The 22,531-nt window shown below is 44.3% G+C and overlaps 1 protein-coding gene across 2 annotated transcripts in view; it reads left to right on the forward strand.

Moving 5' to 3' along the window:
• The window catches only part of ATP9A (ATPase phospholipid transporting 9A (putative)), a 154,979-nt gene that overhangs the window by 34,197 nt on the left and 98,251 nt on the right, over positions 1-22,531 (forward strand). The window contains exons 2-4 of one of the 2 annotated variants that reach the window (XM_004370233.2): positions 7,632-7,776; positions 10,824-10,937; positions 21,319-21,427. In XM_004370233.2, coding sequence (XP_004370290.2) covers positions 7,632-7,776; positions 10,824-10,937; positions 21,319-21,427 — 368 coding nt within the window. Of the gene's footprint in view, positions 1-7,631; positions 7,777-10,823; positions 10,938-16,332; positions 16,435-21,318; positions 21,428-22,531 lie in introns of those variants that run through there. The other variant, XM_023742896.1, reaches the window with a different exon arrangement.

Below are 22,531 nucleotides of genomic sequence, written 5' to 3' on the forward strand. Positions count from 1 at the left end.
GGGGCTATTGAAAATGGTATTGTTTTCCTGATTTCCTTTTCATCGTTCTCCTTATCGGTGTATAGGAATCCAACTGATTTTTGAATGTTTATCTTATATCCTGCTACTCTGCTGAATCTTTCTATTAGTTCCAGTAGATTTTTCATGGAGTCTTTAGGGTTTTCTGTGTATAGTATCATATCATCTGCCAACAGGGACAGTTTAACTTCTTCATTACCAATTTGAATGCCCTTTATTTCTCTTTCTTGCCTTATTGCTCTAGCTGGAACCTCCAGCACAGATACATACATTTTTTGGGGGACATAATTCAAACCATGACACCAGGTGTGACAACCAAAAATGTCTCCAGACATCACCAACATTGCCCCCACTGAGAACCACGGCTGTAGACTGTTTTCTCCATATTGCTTTTATTTTTTCTTTACATTCTTCCTCCATCTCCGCAGTGTCAACCTTGAGACTGTTGCTTCCTGGACTCTCTAGCTTCCCCAAAGCATTGTGCGTCACGCAGGTGATTCAGCAAATATTTACTGAGTGCCTGCTGATTGCGTTGAGGGCCAGGCTCCAAGGCGATCATTTCCGTGAGAGGTAGCTCCTTGTCACGTCAGTTACCTTTTTCAGAAACATTGTTCCTTCGGTGTTTCCCCCATGATGTTTGCTTTTCCCTCAAAATTCAGCTGGATTTCATGAGACCACTGCACTAGTATTGATCAGTAGGCTATTGGCTGTCAAAACCTTTATTTGTTTTAGAGTGAAATCATGACAAAATCCATTTTGGCTTTTCTCTGTATAAATGGTCAAAATTGGAAGTAATGCAAACTAAATTACTTCCAGCCTTGCATCTTAACCTAGTTGAATAGCTGTTGCTATCAACAGGTGAGAAAGTTCTTTCATGTTTTTTTAATCTGGAAAAATAACTCAAGAGAAATAATATTTACGGTTAATTGTATGCCTGTTACGTGCTAGGCACTGTCCTAGGCACTTTATATATAAAATTTTTAATCCTGATAGTAATCCTGCAAGGCAGATCTTACTGTTGTGCTTTCACGCATAACAAAAAATCAGGATCAAAGAAGATTAAGGAAGGGTGATAGAAAAATTTTGGGAATGGTTCATGGTGATGGTTGAACAACATAATGAACATATTTAATGTCACTGAGCTGTACATGTGAAGATTGTTGAAATGACAAATGTTTTGTTACCTACATATTTGTTGTTGGGTGTGTCAGGTCTGTTCCGACTCATAATGACCCATGTAACAGAGGAGAACTGCCCCATAGATTTTCTAGGCTGTAATCTTTATAGAAGCAAATCGCCAGGTCTTCCTCCCTCGGAGCTGCTGGGTAAGTTTGAACCACCAACCTTTTGGTTAGCAGACGAGCTCTTAACCATTGCGCCGCCAGGGCTGCTGCTTATATATTTACCACTATTAAAAAAAAAAAAAAAAGCAAAACAAACCAACAAAGGTATTATGATTAAAATCAGATTAGTAGTTGCTTAGGGCTAGAGGTAGTAAGTCCCGTTGCAAAGGCATCGAAGGGGATTTTAGGGTGCTGAATATGTTCTAGGTTTCACTTTGGGTAGTGGTTACATGGATACATACATTCATGAAAACATAGGAAAGTTTACACTTAAAATGTGTGCATTTTATTGTATGGAACTTATAGCTCAAACACGCTGATCACGAAAACAAGACAAACATGATCCTCAAGAACAAAACACTAGAACAGTTCTGCTAAGGTCCCAATCATGATAAAGATGGATTACCAGTGCTGTTATGTAATCTTTTTCCAGGACTCTTAACTAATGCGATAAAAAAAAGTAAAAAAGACAGATAACATGTAAACTCTAAAAATGGAAAAAGAAAAAAAAACGAGTAGCCCTAAGCCACACAGCCAGCGTGGAGCAGAGCTAGGATTTGCATCCACGTGTGGTACGGATGAAAAGCCCTTGCTCTAGCCCACGTGGTCCTGGTGTCTTTAAATTGGGGCTATTGTCTGTTTCTTTTTCAGGCTCTTCATTAATTTAATTTCTCACTCCAGAGGGATTCCGCCTTATCTCCCCAGCCTGTCTAGAATGTGGGATAGAGGTTACTTTGTCACAGGGAAGTAACAGCTCAGTTTGGTGTTAAGAAACCACAGCTGCAATCCATGATACCAAGGTGATAGCTGCCATAAGAGCCCCACGGCAGCTGCCCCTCTAGGGGCTGGAGGGCTGGTGCTGAAAGTCCATCCCTTGGACAAATGGTGCGGCGGCGGCCACCAATGGAAGAGAATCCCAGGGAGAAATCCAATGGTGGAGAGGGACCCTGGCTGCCACCTCTTTTTCTGTTTGGACAAATGCTAGGGAATTTGGCCACTTGCAGTAAATTTGTCACCAAGCCCAAGGTTTCTCCTTCGGGACGGCAGTTTGCAAAGTGCAGGGGGATCATGGCTCTAGGCTGCAGTGATAAAGTGTAAATAATTCACGGGCAGGAATTAAATCACATTGAGACGTATAGTGAGATGATCACATCCTTTTTCAATTTTCTTTCAATTATTTCTAACCCTGTGAGAGCGCAGTTTTTTAACACCAGCCACTTGCTAATGTCTCTGTAGTAAAGGAAGAGACGGCATACAGCAGGCTCAGAGCAGCAGGTCACAGTATACAGCTCGAATTTGTAACAATGTTTGGCTTTTCATTGTGTGTGTTTATTTTTCATATTTATCTTCTAGTTATGGCAGGTGATACTAGTTTTCCATTTATGGTTTGTTGTTATTAGGTGCCATCGAGTTGATTTTCAACTCACGTGACAGAACAGAACTGCCCCATAGGGTTTTCTAGGCTGTTATCTTTATGGAAGGAGCCCTGGTGGCACAATGGTTAAGTGTTTTGCTGCTAACCCAAAGGTCAGGGTTTGAACCCACCAGTGGCTCCGCAGGAGAAAAGACCTGGTGATCTGCTCCTGTAAAGATTACAGCCTAGGAAACCCTATGGGTAGTTCTACTCTGTCACATGGGGTCTCTGTGAGTCGAAATTGATTTGATGGCACACAACAATAACAACAACAGTCTTTATGGGGACAGATCGCCAGGTCTTTCTCCCTTGGAGCTGCTGGATGGGTTCAAACTGCCAACCTTTCACCAACAGACCAGTTACCTTTGAGTCAGTTCCGACTCACGGTGACCTCATGTGTGTCAGAGTAGACCTGTGCTCCATAGGGTTTTCAGTGACTAATTTTTTTGAAAGTAGGCCTTTCTTCTGGGGCACTTCTAGGTGGACTCAAACCTCCAACCTTTTGGTTAGCAGCTGAGCGCGTTAGCCATTTGCACCACCCAGGGACTCTGTTTGGGTCCCCACAGGACCTGAAATAGTACTTTTTACCAAGTGGGTACTTAATAAATACTTAGGAATTTAGCTGGAAAAAAACCACTTAGTTGGAATAGGTAATATATGCACAATGTAAAGAATTCAAATCTTACTAGAGGGTGTGCAAGAAAGGTCTCCCTCTTTCCCATCCCCAAAGGGAACCAGTGGCACCAGCCAGTTGGGAGCTTTCTGTGCATTTCTTGCAAATGCAGTTGCAGTTATTTGTATGTGTCCTCTTGCTTTCATGCAAGGAGTAGTATCCTGAACACACCATTCAGCCCCTTGCTTTTTTTTTTTTTTCCAAATTTTATCATGGTACAATATATATAATATTTGCTATTTCAACCCTTTTTAGGTGTATATGCTGGAAAAGTTCCAGACTCCCACTTCTCACTTCCCTGCCACTTCCGTTGACTCCATTTGCACCTGCAGCACTTCCTTCTGTGACCCTGACCATCTGGGGCGAGGTCAGAGCTCACAAGTTACAGGGCACAGTCCCCCAGACTGCCAAGTCTGCCCCAGACCTCAGACACTAGCTGCAAGCTAGGGAGTCCCCACGACACCCTCACTTCTGACCTGCTGGCTACAAGTTCGGAGGGCCTTTCTGCTCTCTCAGGATACCAGCCATCAGCTCAAGGGTCCCCGTTCCCCCTCAGTTCTGACCTGCTGGCTCTCACTACTCTCTCAGGTTTGATAATTTGCTGGAAGGACTCATAGAACCTATGGAAAGCACTATACTTACAATTACTTTATCATTACAACCGAAAAGATAACAAATAACGAGAGGTACCGGGCCAGGTCTGGGAGAATCCCAGCGTGGAGCTTCCGTGCCCCACAAAAGGGACTGGCTGCCCTCCCATGTGCATAGATGTCTTTGCCAACCAGGAAACCCACAGAGCTTCCATGTCCAGAGCTTCTATGGGGGGGGGGGTCTCATTATGTAATTCAAACTCCAGCCCCTCTCCCCTGAGGTCAGTTGATATCACCAGGCGATTAGCATAACCTGTTAGGCTAGGTGTGGTCTGAAGCCCTAATCAAAGATATTTGTGATTTCTGGGGAAATTCCAAGGCTTTAGAGGTTGTCTTTCTGGATCCAAGGGCAAAAAACCAATTCTTTGGGTAAAGTTCATGGAAAGCCCACAGTACAATTCAGTGACATTAATGACATTCACGTGTACAAACATCACCACTGTTCATTTCTAAATGTTTTCATCACCTCAAATAGAAACTCAGTATCCTTAATCACTGACTCCCATTTCCCTCTCCCACTGGGCCCTGGTAACCACTAATCAACTTTTCTGTATTTGTCTATTTTAGATATTTCATACGATATTTGTCCTTTGGTGTCTGATGTATTTTACTCAGCATAATGTCTTCCAGGTTTGTCTATGGCGTAGCATGTATCAGAACTCCATTTCTCTCTGTGACTGAGCAGTACCCCATTGTATGTTCATACCACATTGTTTTTATCCATTCGTCGTTTGAATGACACTGGGGTTGCTTTCACCTTCTGGCTATTGTGAATCAAGTGCTGCAGTGAACATGGATACAAATACCAGTTTGAGTCTGTGATTTCTAGTCTTAGCCCCTGCTTTTCTTTTTTTGTTTTTTAAGTCCAGGTGGGATTTATTTGGCTTAAGAAAACATCTACACTCAGAGAACACACACTTGTATTTATTATGTTGAATCATAATTGTTTGTTGACTGTCCCTTCTTGAAGCTCTTAGAGTACTTAAGAGCAACGACTTTCGCTTATTCATCAGTGTGTCTCTGAAAGTCTACTACAGTACTTAGGATTTATTAGGTACTCGGTAAATATTTGTTGAATTATAATATACATGAAAAAAAATGACTGAGTCCCCAGTTTTTGAGTTTTGGAAGACAGTTCCTAAAGCAGAATTTGTACACTGGAAAAATGGCTGGTAATTGTTTAGAAAGAAACAATACTAATATTCATATATCAACCCTGGTTCACTTGATTTTAAGTCATACTAATGCCCAAACAAAGGAGTCCTGGGTGGTGCAAATGTTTAAGCACTCTGCTGCCAACCAAAAGGTTGGCAATTTGAATCCATACAGACGTGCTTCTGAAGAAAGGCCTGGCAATCTTCATCTGAAAGATCACAGCCATTGAAAACCCAATGGAGCACATTTCTACTCTGGAACACATGAGCCCCTTGTGTTTTGATTTACCGTGTCTTGCAAACAGGACAACTCTGGGGCACACAGCTCTCCCTCATCCGTTACAGGCTGACAGGAATTCCACTTCATGGATGGTCCCTGTTTATTTAACCCACCCCTAGTCTCTTGCTCCTGCAGTCCTGGCCTGGTCTCTTAACCTGGTATCTTGATGTGTGGAACCTTCTGCTAAAACAAAAATAGAAAAAAAAATCACATAAGCAACCAACCTGACTATGTGGTTCTCTCAAATTCATCTTCCGTCTTCTATTAGAAAATAGGGAAACCCTGGTGGCGTAGTGGTTAAGAGTTCGGCTGCTAACCAAAAAAGGTCAGCAGTTCGAATCCACCAGGTTCTCCTTGGAAACCCTATGGGACAGTTCTACTCTGTCCTATAGGGTTGTTATGAGACTGGATGGCAACAGGTTTTACAGGTATTAGAAGATACAGCTATGGGATCCATCTTTACAGGAGTATTATAGAATGGGGAGAGAATTACTGGCTCACTGATGGGTCAGTCATGACCATCAGGATGATTTCTGCAAATAGAGTGCAGTGCTTCCTGTCAAATAAATCCTCCCGCCTTCCCTCCCTCTCTCTTTATTCTGCTTCCCTCCCCTGCTCCCTCCCTCCCTCTGCCTCCTTTTCTGCCTCTCTCCGCCTCCGCCTCCCTTCTCGTCCTATCTGTCCCTCTCTCTTTATTCTCACTTCCTCCTTTTCCTCCCTCCCTCCTCTCTCTCCCTCCCTTCCCTCCCTCCTGCTTCCTTGCTGCTAACGCTTCGTACCTAAGTGTCTACCTCACACCTGAGTGCCACCATAGGCCAGGGTGGTGATTTGCACCCGGAAGCAGGGACGGGGAGGAGAGGTTGGGCTCCTCCAGGCCTGTGTGGGCCTCTCTGGCCTTCGCACAAACGTAGCCGGAGGCCAGCAGGAATGTTTTCCTAGAAGTGAAACCTGTCCTTATCAGAGCACCAGTTACTGGAATGAGGATGCTGTTTTTAGGAAGGAGCATTGTGTTTCCTCATGGAAATGTTGAGCGGCTGAGACAGGCGGCTCGCTGGCTCACTGATCTTTAGGTTACTGATGCACAGGGATCTTGTTTGCCCTGCTCTGTATCCTTGCAACCCACCGGGGCCTGGCCTGCAGGAGGAAGTGGGGAAGGAGGGTCCTCGGTGGACAAGTAATCATGTAAGTCGTAATTGCCTCTGTCTGCGTGGTTTCACGTCAGCTGGCAAAGTCTCCAGGGGCTGACAGGACCGGTTTCTCTGTCCCGTCTGTGTGTGCTGCGCCTGTGTGTGCTGAGGCTGGGGGTGAACCGTTCAGTTCTGCTCTTCATTGCAGCGCTTAAGGGGACCTCAATTCTGGAAACGCCTTGTTTACAGGTTTTCCCAAAGTACAAGCTGCCTCTCTTTTGAGGGTTCTCAGAACAGCTTTGTTTTGCCAGAGCAGTCTGGTTTTCCAGGTGACCTGGGATGGGCGTGCGAGTGGGTGGTGCAAATGAGCCGCGCTCTAGGGAGAGCAAGGTGGCTGGGGGCACCAGGGCTCTGGCAGGCTGGCCGGTCTCCAGGTTATATTGGCCCTGAGACACCATCTTTCTAGCTTGCTCATCCAGCGCGTGCTGAAAAGGAGAGCCAGGGGTGGAGATTTTTTCCCCCCTTTTCCTTTATGTAATAACCTTGGACAGCATGGGGTGGCAGAAAGACACTAGGTGGTGGAATAAGACAGGCACGGTTCGAGGGCAGCCTCGGCTGTTTCTCACATCGTCGTAAACATGGATGCTTTATTTATTCCCTTTTTCCCTCTGTACAATTAGGGTAATAATAGTACTGGCTATGTATTTACCTTTTTAAACTTAAAACTTATTGTTTTCAAATGAATCCCACTTTTTATAAAATAAATGATTTGGGTTTGGGGGAAATTAATCGGACGACAGCTTTTTAGCAGTCTCAGCTGTTTCCCCGCCCCAGTAAGGATGAAGCCCCATATGTGGTCCTGACCGCGTGAAGACACTGTAGAGAAAAACATTCATGATCCATGTTTCCTGAGAAAGAAGAGTGGACAGAGGTGAGCGTGGCCTTGACTGTGTGGGTGTGTCTTTCCAACAGGTGCTGCGAATGGCTGAGATGCTGTGGTGGAGGGGAGCCCAGGCCCCGCACTGTCTGGTTGGGACACCCAGAGAAAAGGGACCAGAGGTACCCTCGAAATGTCATCAATAACCAGAAGTACAACTTCTTTACCTTCCTTCCTGGAGTAAGTACATACAGGCACCATGCACTTTGTTTCTTCCCACCGCAAAAACATCATGGTACCAGTCTTAGATGTTTTGCGAACATCCTGGGTCTTCTCGTGCCTCCTTAGCCACTGGTCCTCCATCTTTCCTGAGCACCTGGAGGGGGCTGGTGTGTCTCTGCAAGGCTGCTAAGTACGGTTAGAATAACTTCATATTTGTTTATTTAGAGGGGAAAAGATATTTTGGGGACCTAGCATTATATACAAGACACCACACAAAATAAGTGCTTAGAAATTTTTACAATATTTTAATATATTTTATATTTTTGATATGAGACACATATTAAGTATATAGTATGCATGCAAAAGCTGGACAGTGATAAGGAAGACCGAAGAAGAATTGATGCCTTTGAATTATGGTGTTGGCAAAGAATATTGAATATACCACGGACTGCCAAAAGAATGAACAAGTCTGTCTCAGAAGAAATATAGCCAGAGTGTTCCTTGGAAGCGAGGATGGTGAGCCTTTATCTCATGTAGTTTGAACATGTTATCGGGAGGGACCCGTCCCTGGAGAAGGACGTTATCCTTGGTAAAGTAGAAGGTCACTGAAAAAGAGGAAGACCCTTCATGAGGTGGATTGATGCAGTGGCTGCAACCGTGGGCTCAAACGTAACGACGGTTGTGAGGATGGCACAGGACAGGGCAGTGTTTCATTCTGTTGTACGTAGGGTCGCTGTGAGTCGGAATTGACTTAATAGCACCTAAGAACAACAACAAACATATTAAATGTAGATAAGTTGGGAGATAAGAAAAATAAAGGCGAATTTTAATCCTACCATCTAGAGAGGGAATTCCTATTAAAATATCTGTTAATATAAGTTTCTATTTTGCTTATTATTTTACTCTGGAGTTATAGTGTTCCCACATTAACTTATACAGATCCGGGTATGCGTACTTAGCAAACCTTCTCTCAAACACACACATAAATTGAATACCTATTTTTATCCAGCCTAGTCTCCAAGCACGTGGAGCAGCAGCAACAGTCAGCTCCAATGCTGGAAGGAAAAAAATGGCAGTGTTAGATATTGAGTCTTAATACAGACACACGAATGTATTATACAGGCAGTCCCCAGGTATGAACGAAATCCATTCCTGAGTCTGTCTTTAAGTCGAATTTGTAGGTAAGTCAGAACAGATACATACGGTTCTTATTTAGTGTCAGTCAGTCGAATGTTTGTCTTTGTATAAAAACCTGAAAAAAAACCTGTTGCTGTTGAGTCAATTCTGACTCATAGATACCCTATAGGACAGAGTAGAATTGCCCCATAAGGTTTCCAAGGAGCGGCTGACGGATTTGACTTTTTGGTTAGCAGCTGAGTTCTTAACCACTGCGCCACCAGGGCTCCTTACTGTAGTATATAGTATATATTTTACCTTTCTATGCATATAAAACACTTAAACACTTCCAAACCGCGCAGTGTTTTCATGAGCGTCACAAAGTAGTGTGGGTTCATTATTACAAACCATTGTATTTAATTCAAATTTTTAATATAATAGGCTTTCTAGCAGTCTGTTCTCAAGTACGTTTGTAGCCCAGAGACTGCCTGTACTGTAGTTTTGAGGTCAATTTAGATGTTTATTTTAAGGGTGATTTTGACCATACATCCTGATAGTTGTCTCAACCTACAGCCCCCCAAAATCTCAGTATCTGAAGACAAAAATGGTTGGTTTTTCATTCATGTATAGTTTGAAAGAGCTGCATCATCTGGACCACAAGGCCAGCAAGCTCTCTACGTGGCAGGGCAAGAGCAACATGACCAAGGCGCACCAATTGTTAACTGCCTTAGCCTTGAAGAGACACGTCACTTCCTCTCATAGCCCATTGGCCAAAACTAGCCATGTGGCGGCAGTCTCACCCCCAGGGAGAAGGGAAATGGAGAGAGCATGTAGGGGAGACCATACCTCTTGCCAGAACCCAACTGCTGTACAGGATGGGATTCTGCTGTATTTTGTTTATGGCGTTGACATCGTATTGTGGGTATAGCTTTTTTCTCATCTCGCAATTTTTTGATTCAACCTTACAGCGTAAGCATTTCCCACAAAAACTTCTTCCTGGGCAACATTTTTAATGGCCTACCTATACTTAAAGGGACCTGGTGGTGCTGTGGTTAAGCGCTTGGCTGTTAACCGAAAGGTCAGCGGTTCAAACCCACCAACTGCTCCATGGGAGAAAGATGTGGCGGTCTGCTTCCATAAAGATTACAGCCTAGGAAACCCTATGAGGCAGTTCTATCCCATTGCTATGAGTCGGAATCTATGAGTTAGAATCATCTTGGTGGCAGTGGGTTGTGTTTGCTTTCTTGTACTTACAAATTATACAGCTTAAGAAATACAACATAACATATTACGGTGGCACTCCCTGCGTGCTGTTCCCCAGCTGTATCCCTTCTCCTGCCTAGAGGGAACCACTGTCTGAAATTTGGTGTTGATAATACTGGACTGCCAAAAGAACGAACAAATCTGTCTTGGAAGAAGTACAGCCAGAATGCTCCTTAGAAGCAAGGAAGGATGGCGAGATTACGTTTCACATACTTTGGACATGTTATCATGAGGGATCAGTCCCTGGAGGAAGACATCATGCTTAGTAAAATAGAGGGTCAGCAAAAAAGAGGAAGACCCTCAACCAGATGGATTGACACAGTGGCTGCAACAATGGGCTCAAGCATAACAACCATTGTGAGGATGGCACAGGACCGGGCAGTGTTTCGTTCTGTTGTACACAGGGTTGCTATGAGTCAGAACCGACTCGATGGCACCTAATAACCACAACAATATCCTTGTGTATTAGTATTTATTTATTTATTTTTTAACTTGCATAATTTACGTTTTTATTTACCTGTATATGTTTTGCTAAACAACATAGGTATATTTTTAAGCTGTATTGTGAAAAGTATCATGTAAATCATAATCTTCTGCAGGAATGCTTTTAAATATTGCTTCTCTCTCTCTAAACCTGCTAAACCTTATCAGGCGAAGCCTCTTCATTCTCTCTCTGTACGTTCCAGGTGCTGTTCAACCAGTTCAAATACTTTTTCAACCTCTATTTCTTGCTTCTGGCCTGCTCCCAGTTCGTTCCTGAAATGAGACTCGGCGCACTCTACACCTACTGGGTCCCCCTGGTGAGTAAGTCGGCATCATTTTTCAGTAACCTCAGAGAGTTAGAGGCAGGGATTTCTTTGTTTCTTTCACATGTGTGTCTGGAATAGGCTAGTGACTTTTTTGTTTTTAAATAATATTTTATTGTGTTTTCAGTGAAAGTTTACACAGCAACTTAGATTCCCATTTGACAATTTCTACCCGAGTTGTTCAGTGACATTAGTTACATTTTTCACAATGTGTCAGCGTTCTCATTAATTGCATTCTGGTCGTTCTGTTTCCAGTACTCTAGTTTCCCTGTCCCCCTTGTCCTCTCACCTTTGCTTTAGAGTAATTGTTGGCCTTTTGGTCTCATATACGTGGTTTTTTAATGGAGCCATACAGTCATAGCTAATGTCCTTTATTTTGTGTGCCAATCTGTTATTTCGCTAAAAGGTGACCTCAGGATAGTTTCGGTTTGAATAGGCTAGTGACTTTTTAAGGGAGAAGATGCCCTCAAGCCAACACATTGGGAGTCTCTGAGATTTCCGTGTTGAAGCTTCCTCTTGTATACCACCAGGATCAAAACACAGCAAAGCTTATGCCATTCATTCATTCATTCATTCAGCTGTTCTGTCATGCATTATTGCAACACCTATTTATTGCATGCTTACTTTATATTGGCATAGTTCTAGACTCTAAGGACACAGTGGCGAATGAGGAAGACAAAGTGTCTGCCTCAGTGAGTGGTGTTATTTGAACTGTTTGTCTAGGTCACAGTTTCTGTTGACTCTGTGTAGAGTATTTCAGGCTGAGGGTCCAGAAGAGTGACAGAATCTGTGCTCTAGTGTGCACTAAGTGTCACACAGTGGACCAGCTCCTCCATCCCTTCCCTCGCCTCATTTTTCACCTTTCTTCCCTTTGGCAAATGGTTATTGAGTACCTGCTGTGTGCCAGGCACCGCGCTGGGTGCTGCGCATGCAGCAGTGAACGTAACAGTTCAGACATCCCTGTCCTTGTGGAGCTGACATTTGAAAGGGGATAAACAATAAACAGAGAAACAAGCAGAATCGTTGTAGATTGTAAAAAGTATGATGACGGTAATAAGATAACATCATAGGATAGACAGGGTATCCCAGGCACATAGCCAGCGCCCTGTTGATGTATGAAAGTGTGTGTGTGTGTGTGTGTGTCAGGTGCTGTTGAGTGAGTGCCAACTCATAGTGACCCTGTGTATAACAGAACAAAACATTGCCTAGTCCTGCACCATCCTCACAGTCATTGCTGTATTCGAGCCCATGTCAGTCTGTCTCATTGAGGGTCTTCCTCTTTTTTGATGACCCTCTGCTTTACCAAGCATGATGTCCTTCTCCAGGGACTGGTCCTTCCTGATAGCAGGGTGAAAGTGGGAGTGGGAAAGTGAAGGGTAACCTTGTCCAGGGTGACCACAAAAGGTCTCTTGAGGTGACATGGGAATGGGGGTGGGAGAGTGGGGAGTATTCCAGGACCAGGGAACAGCTATGCAAAGGCCCTGTGGTAGACCCATGCTTAGAGCATTGGAGGAACAGAAAGAAGCCCAGGGTTGGCCAGGGTGTGGAGAGGGTGGAAGTGATCGTTTCTTATTCTCCAAACAGAGACTGAAACGTAATTGCTGTTTATTTCTAACCAAGTTGGAACACTTGGATTTTCTGTTTAAAAGCCTTAATCAAGATTTTTAAAGTGGAAAAGATTTAAGACTTCCTTAAAGAAAACAAAACAAAACATTTTAGTTTTATTTACTTGTTTTTTTGGTGGCAGGTAGAAGATGGTAAGGATTTGGTGCAGAGGTGTTTGTGGAGTGGGGGAGCCAGCTGCTAAGGGACCCATGAGCAGGTGTACATAGACTGTGCATGCCACGTTATCAGACAAGTTGCACCCAGCAGCTCTGGCCTTGAGAAGAGGGGAAAAAAAAACATACCCATTGCCATCGAGTCAATTCCGACTTATAGCAACCCTCCAGGACGGAGTAGAACTGCGCCATAGGGTTTCCAAGGCTGTTATCTTTCTGGGAACAGATCGCCAAGTCTTTTCTCCCACGGAGTGGTTGGTGGGTTCAAATGCTGGCCTTTTGGTTAATAGCCGAGTGCTTAATTACTGCACCACTAGAGCTCCTTCTGAGAAGAGGAGGGGAACTTTATTTTTTTCACATAGTCAACAGTTGTCCTTTGGGGATGTGAGAACAGTTCTTTTCCTGCTCTGGTTCATCTGTGGGTGAGATAAGGTGCTAGAAGCTGGAGAGAACATTTCTCCAAGCATTCATCCCCTTGGGTAACAGACGTTCTTGTCCATGCCAGGCAGGTGGTGGGCTCTTAGATAGTGAACCTGGTGATTATCAGGAAGCTGTTGCCTTCACCTTGCAAATTGATGTTGTCAAAGGGGCCAATCCAAGCTGGTAGAATAAAGCCTTGGGAAGAACTGGCGGGCTCAGGTCTCATCTAAAAGTGGGCAGGTGCTTCTCAGTTCCATCAGGTACAAACATGGACCCAGTGTTGCCAGATCCAAGGTTAGAAACTTTAGATTTTTGCGTGAAATACCTTAATTTTCTTTTAGTCTCTTAGCTCCACAACTGTTTATTACATACATCTACAAAGGAGCCCTGATGGCGCAGTGGTTAAAAGCTTGGCTGCTAACCGAAAGGTTGGTGGTTCGAACCCACCAGCCTCTGGCTCTGTGGGAGAAAGATGTGGCAATCTGCTTCCATAAAGATTACAGCCTTAGAAACCGAAACCCTATGGGGCAGTTCTACTCTGTGCTGTAGGGCCACTGTGAGTCAGAATCGACTCAACAGCGACAGGTTTGGTTTGGTTTTGGTATAAAGATACTTCTAGTAAGTTATAGTACTAATCTTAAAAAGTTAGTCTATAATGTATATATAATATCATATATCAGATGGCCTTTTAACATGTAGTGATTTAAAAGGTAATACATTCAAGTAACTTTACCATATATGTAATGTAAGTGCATGTGTTAATAAATTGAGATCACAGGTTGTCCATGAAGGCAGCTGTGTGCTCCCTCCCCCCGGCCCTTTGTCTCTGGCGTGATAAATGCAATCGAGTCTGTGATCTCTCTCCTTGAATTATCCATCTGCCCAGCGTGTAGCATAATCCCCCACCTCATCATCCAGACTCTCTCAGGATACAGACTTTAGTATCCCTGCAACCTCATTTACATTACAATTGGCGTTTATGGTGGGGAAGGGACTTTAGCCACATTTGGCAGACACTTTTTATTCTCTAAACTAAGAATCATGTAGATATGGCTAAGGGGAGATGGAATTATGCAGGGATTTAAATGACTGAGAACCAGCTGGGTAGGAAAGAGGTGGACTCTGCTGATTCTTCCAAAATAGGTTGTTGGGGGTACCTGTGGACTGGAGGGAAATGGACTGATGGGAAAAGGGTTCCTCATTAGACAAACGAGCACATGGGGCCCAAGGAGAATAAGGAACTTGCCAGTAATCACACCAGGATATGAAAAGTATTTTGGATTTACAGAGATGGGGACTCTTTTTCTCCATGGAGAGGAGTTTGGAATATTGGAGAGGGCTTTGGGATGTGTGTGTGGTGTAGAGTGCACCAGGATATTCCTTAAAAAACCAAAAAAACCAAACCCATTGCCGTTGAGTTGATTCCAGCTTATAGCAACCCTATACGACACAGTGGAACTGCCCCATAGGGTTTCCAAGGCTGTAATCTTTATGGAAGCAGACTGCCACATCTTTCTACGAGTGGCTTGTGGGTTCGAACCAATGACCTTTCAGTTAGCAGCTGAGCACTTAACCACCGTGCCACCAGAGCTCCTCCTAGGATGTTCCTTACAGTATGGTTTATATTACTAAAATGTTATTGTTGGCTGCCGTCGAGTTGGCCCCTGACTCATGGCGACCCCACACACAATGGGATGAACTGCTGCCCGGTCCTGCACCATCCCCGTGATTGGTTATGTATCAGATGTTTGTGATCCATAGGGTTTTCATTTAGCTGATTTTTGGAAGTTGATTGCCAGGCCTTTCTTCTTAGTCCATTTTAGTATGGAAGCTCCGCTGAAGCCTGTTCAGTATCATAGCAACACACAAACCTCCACTAACAGGTGTTGGCTGCACACGAGGTGCGTCAGCCAGGAATTGAACCAGGGCCTCCTGCGTAGTAAGCAAGAATTCTACCAGTGAAGCACTAGTGCCCTTTCTAAAACGTTAGCAACAAGCAAAAGCCGGTCAGTAGTCACCTAAAGGCTGGTATCGCTATACTATGGAAGTTGGAAACGATGAAGTAGCTATATCTGTATTGACGTGAGAAGATGCAAATCTTTTTTTTTTTAATTGTGCATTAGGTGAAAGTTTACAGAGCAAATTAGATTCCCATTTGATAGTTTGTACATAAAGTGTTTCTTAGCCTTGGTTTCATTCCCCACAATGTGTCAGCACTCTCCCCATTTCCACTCTGGGTTCCCCGTTTCTTTTTGTCATGATTTCCTACCCCTTCCTGCCTTCTCATCTTTACTTTTGGGCAAATATTGCCCTTTTGACCTCTTATAATTGATTGTTCTAAGGATATATTCCTCCCGGGTGTTATTGTTTCTTTTATGGGCTTGTCTGTTGTTTGGCTAGGAGGTGGTCTCTGGAAATGACTTCAGTTCTAGGTCAGAAGGGTGTCTTAGGGCCGTAGCTGTAGGGGTTCCTCCAGTCTCTGTCACACTGGTAAGTCTGGTCTTTTTTATGAATTTGTTGTGATCCCAGTCAGAGCAGTGAGTAGCAGTAGCCGGGCGCCATCTAGTTCTGGTCTTGGGGCATATTTTCATTACATGAGAAAAAGTAAGTTACAGAATAACATGAACAAAATCCAAAAACCAAACTCGTTGCCGTCAAGTTGTTTCCAACTCATAGTGACCCAGTAGGACAGAGTAGAATGCCCTATAGGGTTTCCAAGGAGTGGCTGGCGGGTTTGAACTGCTGAGCTTTTGGTTAGCAGGCGAGCTCTTAACCACTGCACCACCAGGGCAGTGAACAGTAAGGTCCAATTCTTATCCCCTCTCCCACAACAAATATTTCTGTATACTTATATGTATAAATACATAGAGGTCTGGAAGGATCTTCACCAAAGCCAATGGTTATCTTTGGAGCTGGCAGTTGCCTTTTTTCTGTTAAGTGATTTTGATCTTATTGTACTTGGACTTTTAACTTAAGTCACCTCCATGTCTTTCTAGAATTTGGTGAGTTACAGGAAATGAAATAGATCAGAAGTGTATTCAGGATATTTAAAACCCTTTAGGACAAAATCGCTCCCTGCAGTGGGAGGCAAGCTTGGTTCTTGGGGTTGGTGAAAGAGCATTACAGGGTAGACTGTTGGCTTCATTCCATGTGATGTTTCCTTTTCCGTTACTCGGTTACTCTGTATCAACAGCAGTGAGGACAAACTCCAGTGCCTGCCGAAGCCCCTCAGGAAACGTGATTGAGCGAGCAGGTGGATTGGAGGGAGCGGTGCAGCCTCTGATGAATTGGAGGTACTCACCCTTCTAAATAGGGGCCCAGCATGCTGCTCCAGCCAGTTTTCTTCTCGCTGAGATGCCTACTTGGTGTTACACCGTTCTTTGATTTTGCAAGAGAAGCCCCAAAGTCCTAACTTCAACTGTAGGCGGTTATTTTGATTTTTTTTATTTCCATACTGGGCCAAAAGAAAATATTACCCAGTGTGGAACCCCACCTGTGGGTGACAACTTTGCCACCTGTGTTGTCTTCCAAGTGACTGGCCTGGTTTCCCTCCGACTATGGCTTTAGATGGTGGCAGTGGTGATTCAGTGGTAGAATTCTCCCCTTCCATGCAGGACACCTGGGTTTAATTCCAACCAGTGCACCTCATGTACAGCCACCACTCATCTGTTAGTGGAGGCTTGGGTGGTGCTGTGATGCTGAACAGGTTTCAGTGGAGCTTCCAGACTATAGTGGACTGGGAAGAAAGGCTTGGTGAGCTACTTCTGAAAATCAGCCACTGAAAACCCTATGGATCACAATAGTCCAGTTTGCAGCTGATCACGGAGATGGCGCAGGACCAGGCAGCATTTTGTTCTGTTGTGTATGGGGTTGCCTAAGTTCAGAGCCAACTCAATGGCAGCTAACAGTAACGACAACATTGTGGCTTTAGATAGAAGCCGGACAGGTTAACCCCTTGTTTCTAACTCTGCATTGTGGGCCCTTTTGTAGCCAGCATTTCCTGTGATGGTTAAGTGAGGGTAGGGGGAGGATATTTGTCTTGATTTTTGGCTTCTCTTCCCAGGGACTGAAGAGAAAGAAGGCTTGAGGTTACAGACAGATATGGCGTCTGTTTGTAGGTGACCGTAGCTGATTTCTCCTAATGGATTTTTATGCGGAGAATCAATTTTCGCTTCTTGTCTAGAAAACATTTTGAAATGTCTTCTGACTACCTTGAAAGTCCTCTCACTTCAAACTCAGCCATCAAACGCAGTGATGCAAATGGTTTGGGTTCAGCTCTTGGCTGCCCTTTTAATAGATTTTCTTGTCTGTGCCAGTTTCCTCATCTGTAAATTAGGGTGATGGTGTCTACCTCCTTGGCTCGTCGGGAGGATTAAATGAATTACTGCAAGTAAATTGCTTCCTTTGCAGAGTTCCTGACATATAGAAAGTTCTCAGCATTCTCATTTTAATTTTTAAACTCTGGCATGAGTGGGAGGAGCCCTGGTGGCGCAGTGGTTAAGCACTTGGCTGCTAACCGAAAGGTCAGCGGTTGAACCCACCAGCTGCTCCGCGGGAGAAAGATGTGGCAGTCTGCTTCCGTAAAGATTTACAGCCTTGGAAACCCTGTGGGGGCAGTTCTCTGTCCTATAGGGTTGCTATGTGTCGGAGTCAATGGATTTTTCGGGCACTAGTGACTTCGTTGCTTATTGCATGGATCAAGTTTTAGCTTTTAGGAACTTTGTTCTTGGTACTAATATGTTAGCGGGAGGAATTCCTCACGAGATGACAGAGATAATCGATACAATTGTTTGTATGAAGACCAAAGAATAAGTCTAGATTTTCTCGTTACTGAGATACAATCTATGTACCGTAAAGTGCACAGGTCTGAAGTATGCAGTTCAATGTGTTCTGACAGCTGTCAGCACCCATGTAAACACCACCCCAATCAAGACGTAAAACATTTCCATCACCCGAGAAAGGTGCCCCTTTCCTGTCACCGTCACCTCCACCCCCAGAGCCACCTGTTTTTCTGATTTCTATCACCCCTAGATTAGATTTGCTTTAGTAAGTCTGTTTTTGAAGTGGTGATGTTGTTGGTGGCCGTTGAGTTGGTGCCTTATTTGTAAGACAATGAAATGTTGCCCAGTCCTGCACCATCTGCATGATGGTTGGCGTGTTTGAGTCCATTGTTGCAACTATTGTGTAGCACCTTCCAGCCTAGGGGGCTCGTCTTCCAGCGCTGTATCAGACAATATTTCGATGCGGTCCATAGGGTTTTCACTGGCTAATTTTCAGAAGTAGATCACCAGGCCTTTCTTCTTCATCGATCTTAGTCTGGAAGCACCGTGGAAACCTGGCCACCATGGGTCACCCAGCTGGTATTTGAAATACCAGTGGCGTAGCTTCCAGCATCATAGCAACACGCAAGCCACCACAGTATGACCAACTGACGGATGAGCAGTAAATGTTTGAAGGATGACTTTGAAAACATTTGCCACCTTCAGAATTGCTTGTCCGTCCGGTCACTGCCTATGATTTCTTTATGAGCTCAGCCAACCTTGGTCCCTATATTAAAGCCTCCTCCTAAATATCTGTGGCTATTAAGGACCTCCCGAGATGAGCGGTTGGAATTTATTTCTGGACTACATTTGCATTTCTTTGTAAAGCGATTTCTAGCCTAAGGGCTAGCGTGTCCTCCAGGATTAATGAGAACTGTGTGCTTGGGAGTAGGGGCATCATGCAATAACTTAGCTAGGAGGCAGAATTATCTGCAGCAGAGAGCTTAGTGGCTCCTGTGTCTGAGTGAGCACACAGTTTCCATTAACATCAGTGAGATTGAGCCTGGCCCAAGCAGAGAGAAAGAGAAATGGGAACATTTGCAAAAACAAACAACAGCAACCTGGGTGCTGGCACAGAACAACAAAACAGCAGTGTGGGGAGGGGGTGCCTCTGCAAGCTGGGTCTGTCCCCTTCCAGAAGAGGTTCTGTGTGCCTCCCTATGTGGTCTGGTTACGCTTTCACTCTGAAATGCACCAGTTTCCTTTTGGCCAAAGTGTGTACTTTCCATCTGACTGGAAACAGGAGTGGACCTTTGATTGGAAAGATCTATGGGTCTTTGGAGGCAGCGTTTCACAGCACAGCGCATCCCTGCTAGATTTACATAAGAGATTTAAAGTCCTTTGAGTTGAAGTTAATATATTTGGTGGGGTAAACAGTATGAAAATGAAATCTTCAAGGAATCGCTCTCTTTAACCTCCAGGGCAGTTATGCTATCTGTGCTTAAAAAAAAGAAAAAGTGTTCTGGCTAGCTTTAGAAGGGGGAGGGGAAGGAGGACAGGACTGTTTTGTAAGAAAAATGAGTGAGTGTTTTTACCCTTATTGATATGAGAGGAAAAATCTAGATGCAAATAGATTCTTGTATGGGTGACCCCCCACCCCACCCCAGTCTCAGATTTTATGAATTGGGATATACTTAGGGGAAGATCAAGGATAGTTTTTAAAATTTTCTTTTAAATAATTGATACTTATACAACTAATTCGTTAATATGTTTTCTTATGAAAACTTAACACTTTACAGACCCACCCCTCCCAACCCCATCCTAGTCCCTCTCCTTGCAGAGTACCCTAACCAGTCGTTCAGGTTTGGTGTGTTGTGTCTCTTTCCAGATTGTTTTCTATACATTTAACATGTCTGTGTACTGGGTACAAGGGCATTGGTGGCTCAGTGGTAGAATTCTCACCTTCTATGCAGGAGACATGGGTTCGATTCTGACCAGTGCACCTCATGCACAGCCACCACCTGTCTGTCAGTGGAGGCTTGTGTATTGCTGGGATGCTGAATAGATTTCAGTCTAAGATGGACTAGGAAGAAAGCCTGGTGATCTACTTCTGAAAATTAGCCAGTGAAAATCCTATGGATCCCAACAGTTATTAGCAGGAGTCATGGGGATGGCACAGGAGTGGGTGGTGTTTTGTACCATTGTGCATGGGGTTGCCATGAGTCAGGGGGCCAGCTCGATGGCAGCTAATAACAACATGTACTAAGTACCCATAGTAAATTAGCAAATACTCAGCACTATATGGAATCTTTGTTGTTGTTTACATAAAGTGTTACATTGTATCTTCTGAAAGGCAGACTTCCCCTATCTATCTGGTTCTTTTTAACTATATTCTTGTGAGCTGTTGTTTCGGCTCCATCGGAGTTTCTCTACATGTGGAATGGTGGGGCAATTAGAAGCAAGGATTCTGGAGCCAGATTTCCTGGTTTCAAATTCCTGCTTATCACTTCCTAGCTTTATGTTCTTGGGCAAGATGACTCAGCCTCTCTGTGCGTCAGTTTCCTCATCTATAACATGGGGATCTCAGTGATAGCAGCATATCTCATAGGGTTGTTGTGAGGATCAAGTGATCTAATAGGTGTCAAGGGTTTGCTCAGTGCCGGCCACATGGTGGGTGACGTGTAAATGGTAGCCGGCAGCCCCATCAGCCAGCCTCTCCCCTCTGGTGCATGGTGTGCTTGTTTCTGCGTCTTTAGCTCTTATAAACCCTGCGGTGGTGAATATGGGGGTTCTTGTGTATGATTGGAGCCCTGGTGGCTCAGTGGTTAAAGCATTCGACTGCTAACAGAAGGGTAGGCAGTTTGAATCTACCAGCTGCTCCTTGGAAACCCTATGGGGCAATTCTGCTCTGTCCTATAGGGTTTCTATGAGTCGGAGCCGACTTGACAGCAACGAGTGTATATGATAGTTTTTCTCTAGGGTACATGTGTGCATGTGGCTTTTCCAGGATAGATTCGGAGAAATGGGCTTTCTGGGGTGTGTACTTTTTAAATACTTAATATTATTATACCAGAAAACCAGTTGCCATAAAGTAGATTTCAATTCATGGCAACCCCATGTGTGTCAGAGTGGAACTGTGTTCCATAGGATTTTCAATGCCGATTCTTCATAAGTAGATCGCCAGGCCTTTCTTCTGAGGTGCCTCCTTTGGGTGGATTCGAACTGCCTACCCAAGAGCTTAACCATTTGCACTACCAGTACTCCATATGATTATATATTATCAATGTTATAATCATTAATGCTGTTATTGGGGTATTATATTATTATAGGGTAGCTGCACCCCTTTCTGCCCCTGGCACCCAGAAGTGTTTGTCAGTTGGCTCCAACAGGGCTCACCCCTCTCGTCTCTTTCCACAGGGCTTTGTGCTGGTGGTCACCATCATCCGCGAGGCGGTGGAGGAGATCCGATGCTTCATGAGGGACAAAGAAGTCAACTCCCAGGTCTACAGCCGGCTCACAGCCAGAGGTCAGCCTCCCAGCCCTCCAGGGCCACCTCCTGCTGCTGAGGGTGGGGCTGCGGGGCTGTAACTCAGTCACAGCAGCTGACAGCCCAGGGAGCAGAGTTCAAAGCCCGGGCCCGCGGGTGTGTGGGTACTCTTCGGCTCTTGCACAAGGGAGGCCTCCCTCTGCCTGAGCCTAGTGGGACTTGTTCTGCATCCCTGGGCCCCCATCATCCTCTTAGAGTTGTCCTGTCAGCCAGTTGCAAGTCAGAGGCCTGGATTTAAATCTCTGCATCTGGCCTCTGTTGTTGGCTGTAGGTATTATTAGCTGCTGGTCAGTCTATTCTGATTGCCACTTGCTAATTCCTCTCCCACGCCCCTCCTGTGTCTGTGAAAGGCTGCAGACTTGGCCCCAGCTAGGCAGGTTTGTGTTTCCAGGGAAGGGAGAACAGTTTTACAAGATACTCTTTTAGCAGTGATTACTTTAAAACCAAACAGTCGCAACATTATATTTCAAAAAGGCAACAGATTTGCATAAACACTGCATCTGTAAAGATTTCTGTAAAGGCATTTTACAAATCCTAGAAATTCAGTGGTGGAGAGGGTGCAGTCTGAACCACAGCAAGGAGAAATAACCAGGTAACTTAATCATTGCCCCCCTTGCAAGATGCGTACATTTAAAATGGGGGAACTTAAAAAATCCCACCCAAATGCATCATTAGAGAAGCAACAAAACAACAACCAATGTTGGTTTCTATTTCCAGCTATGAATTCTACATTAAGGTTATATTCAGGAACGAGGAAATGTTAACCTAAAGTTTGCCAGTCTAACTAGGAAAAGATGTAAATGGACTGTTCCATAAAATTACTATTCCCGTTCAGGCTTTATTTCGTAAATGTTCTTTGGAGGAACCCAGGGGAATAAAAGGTATGCTCTGCCTTCAGGAAACTGAGATTTTTGCCATAGGATAGATACCTGTGTGACTTACTTACCTGAGCCAGGCAGGCACTGCTTTGTGCTTATTTAGCACTTCAGCCTTCCAGGTAAGCAGGCCATCCATGGTTTCAGGCTTTTGAGTAGATTTTTCCTTCTAGGAAAAATGTTTATTCAAGAAAGAATATATTTAGGG

This window comes from Trichechus manatus, unplaced genomic scaffold, assembly GCF_000243295.1.
Source record: "Trichechus manatus latirostris isolate Lorelei unplaced genomic scaffold, TriManLat1.0 scaffold00008, whole genome shotgun sequence".
In the NCBI taxonomy this organism is placed as follows: Eukaryota; Metazoa; Chordata; class Mammalia; order Sirenia; family Trichechidae; genus Trichechus; species Trichechus manatus.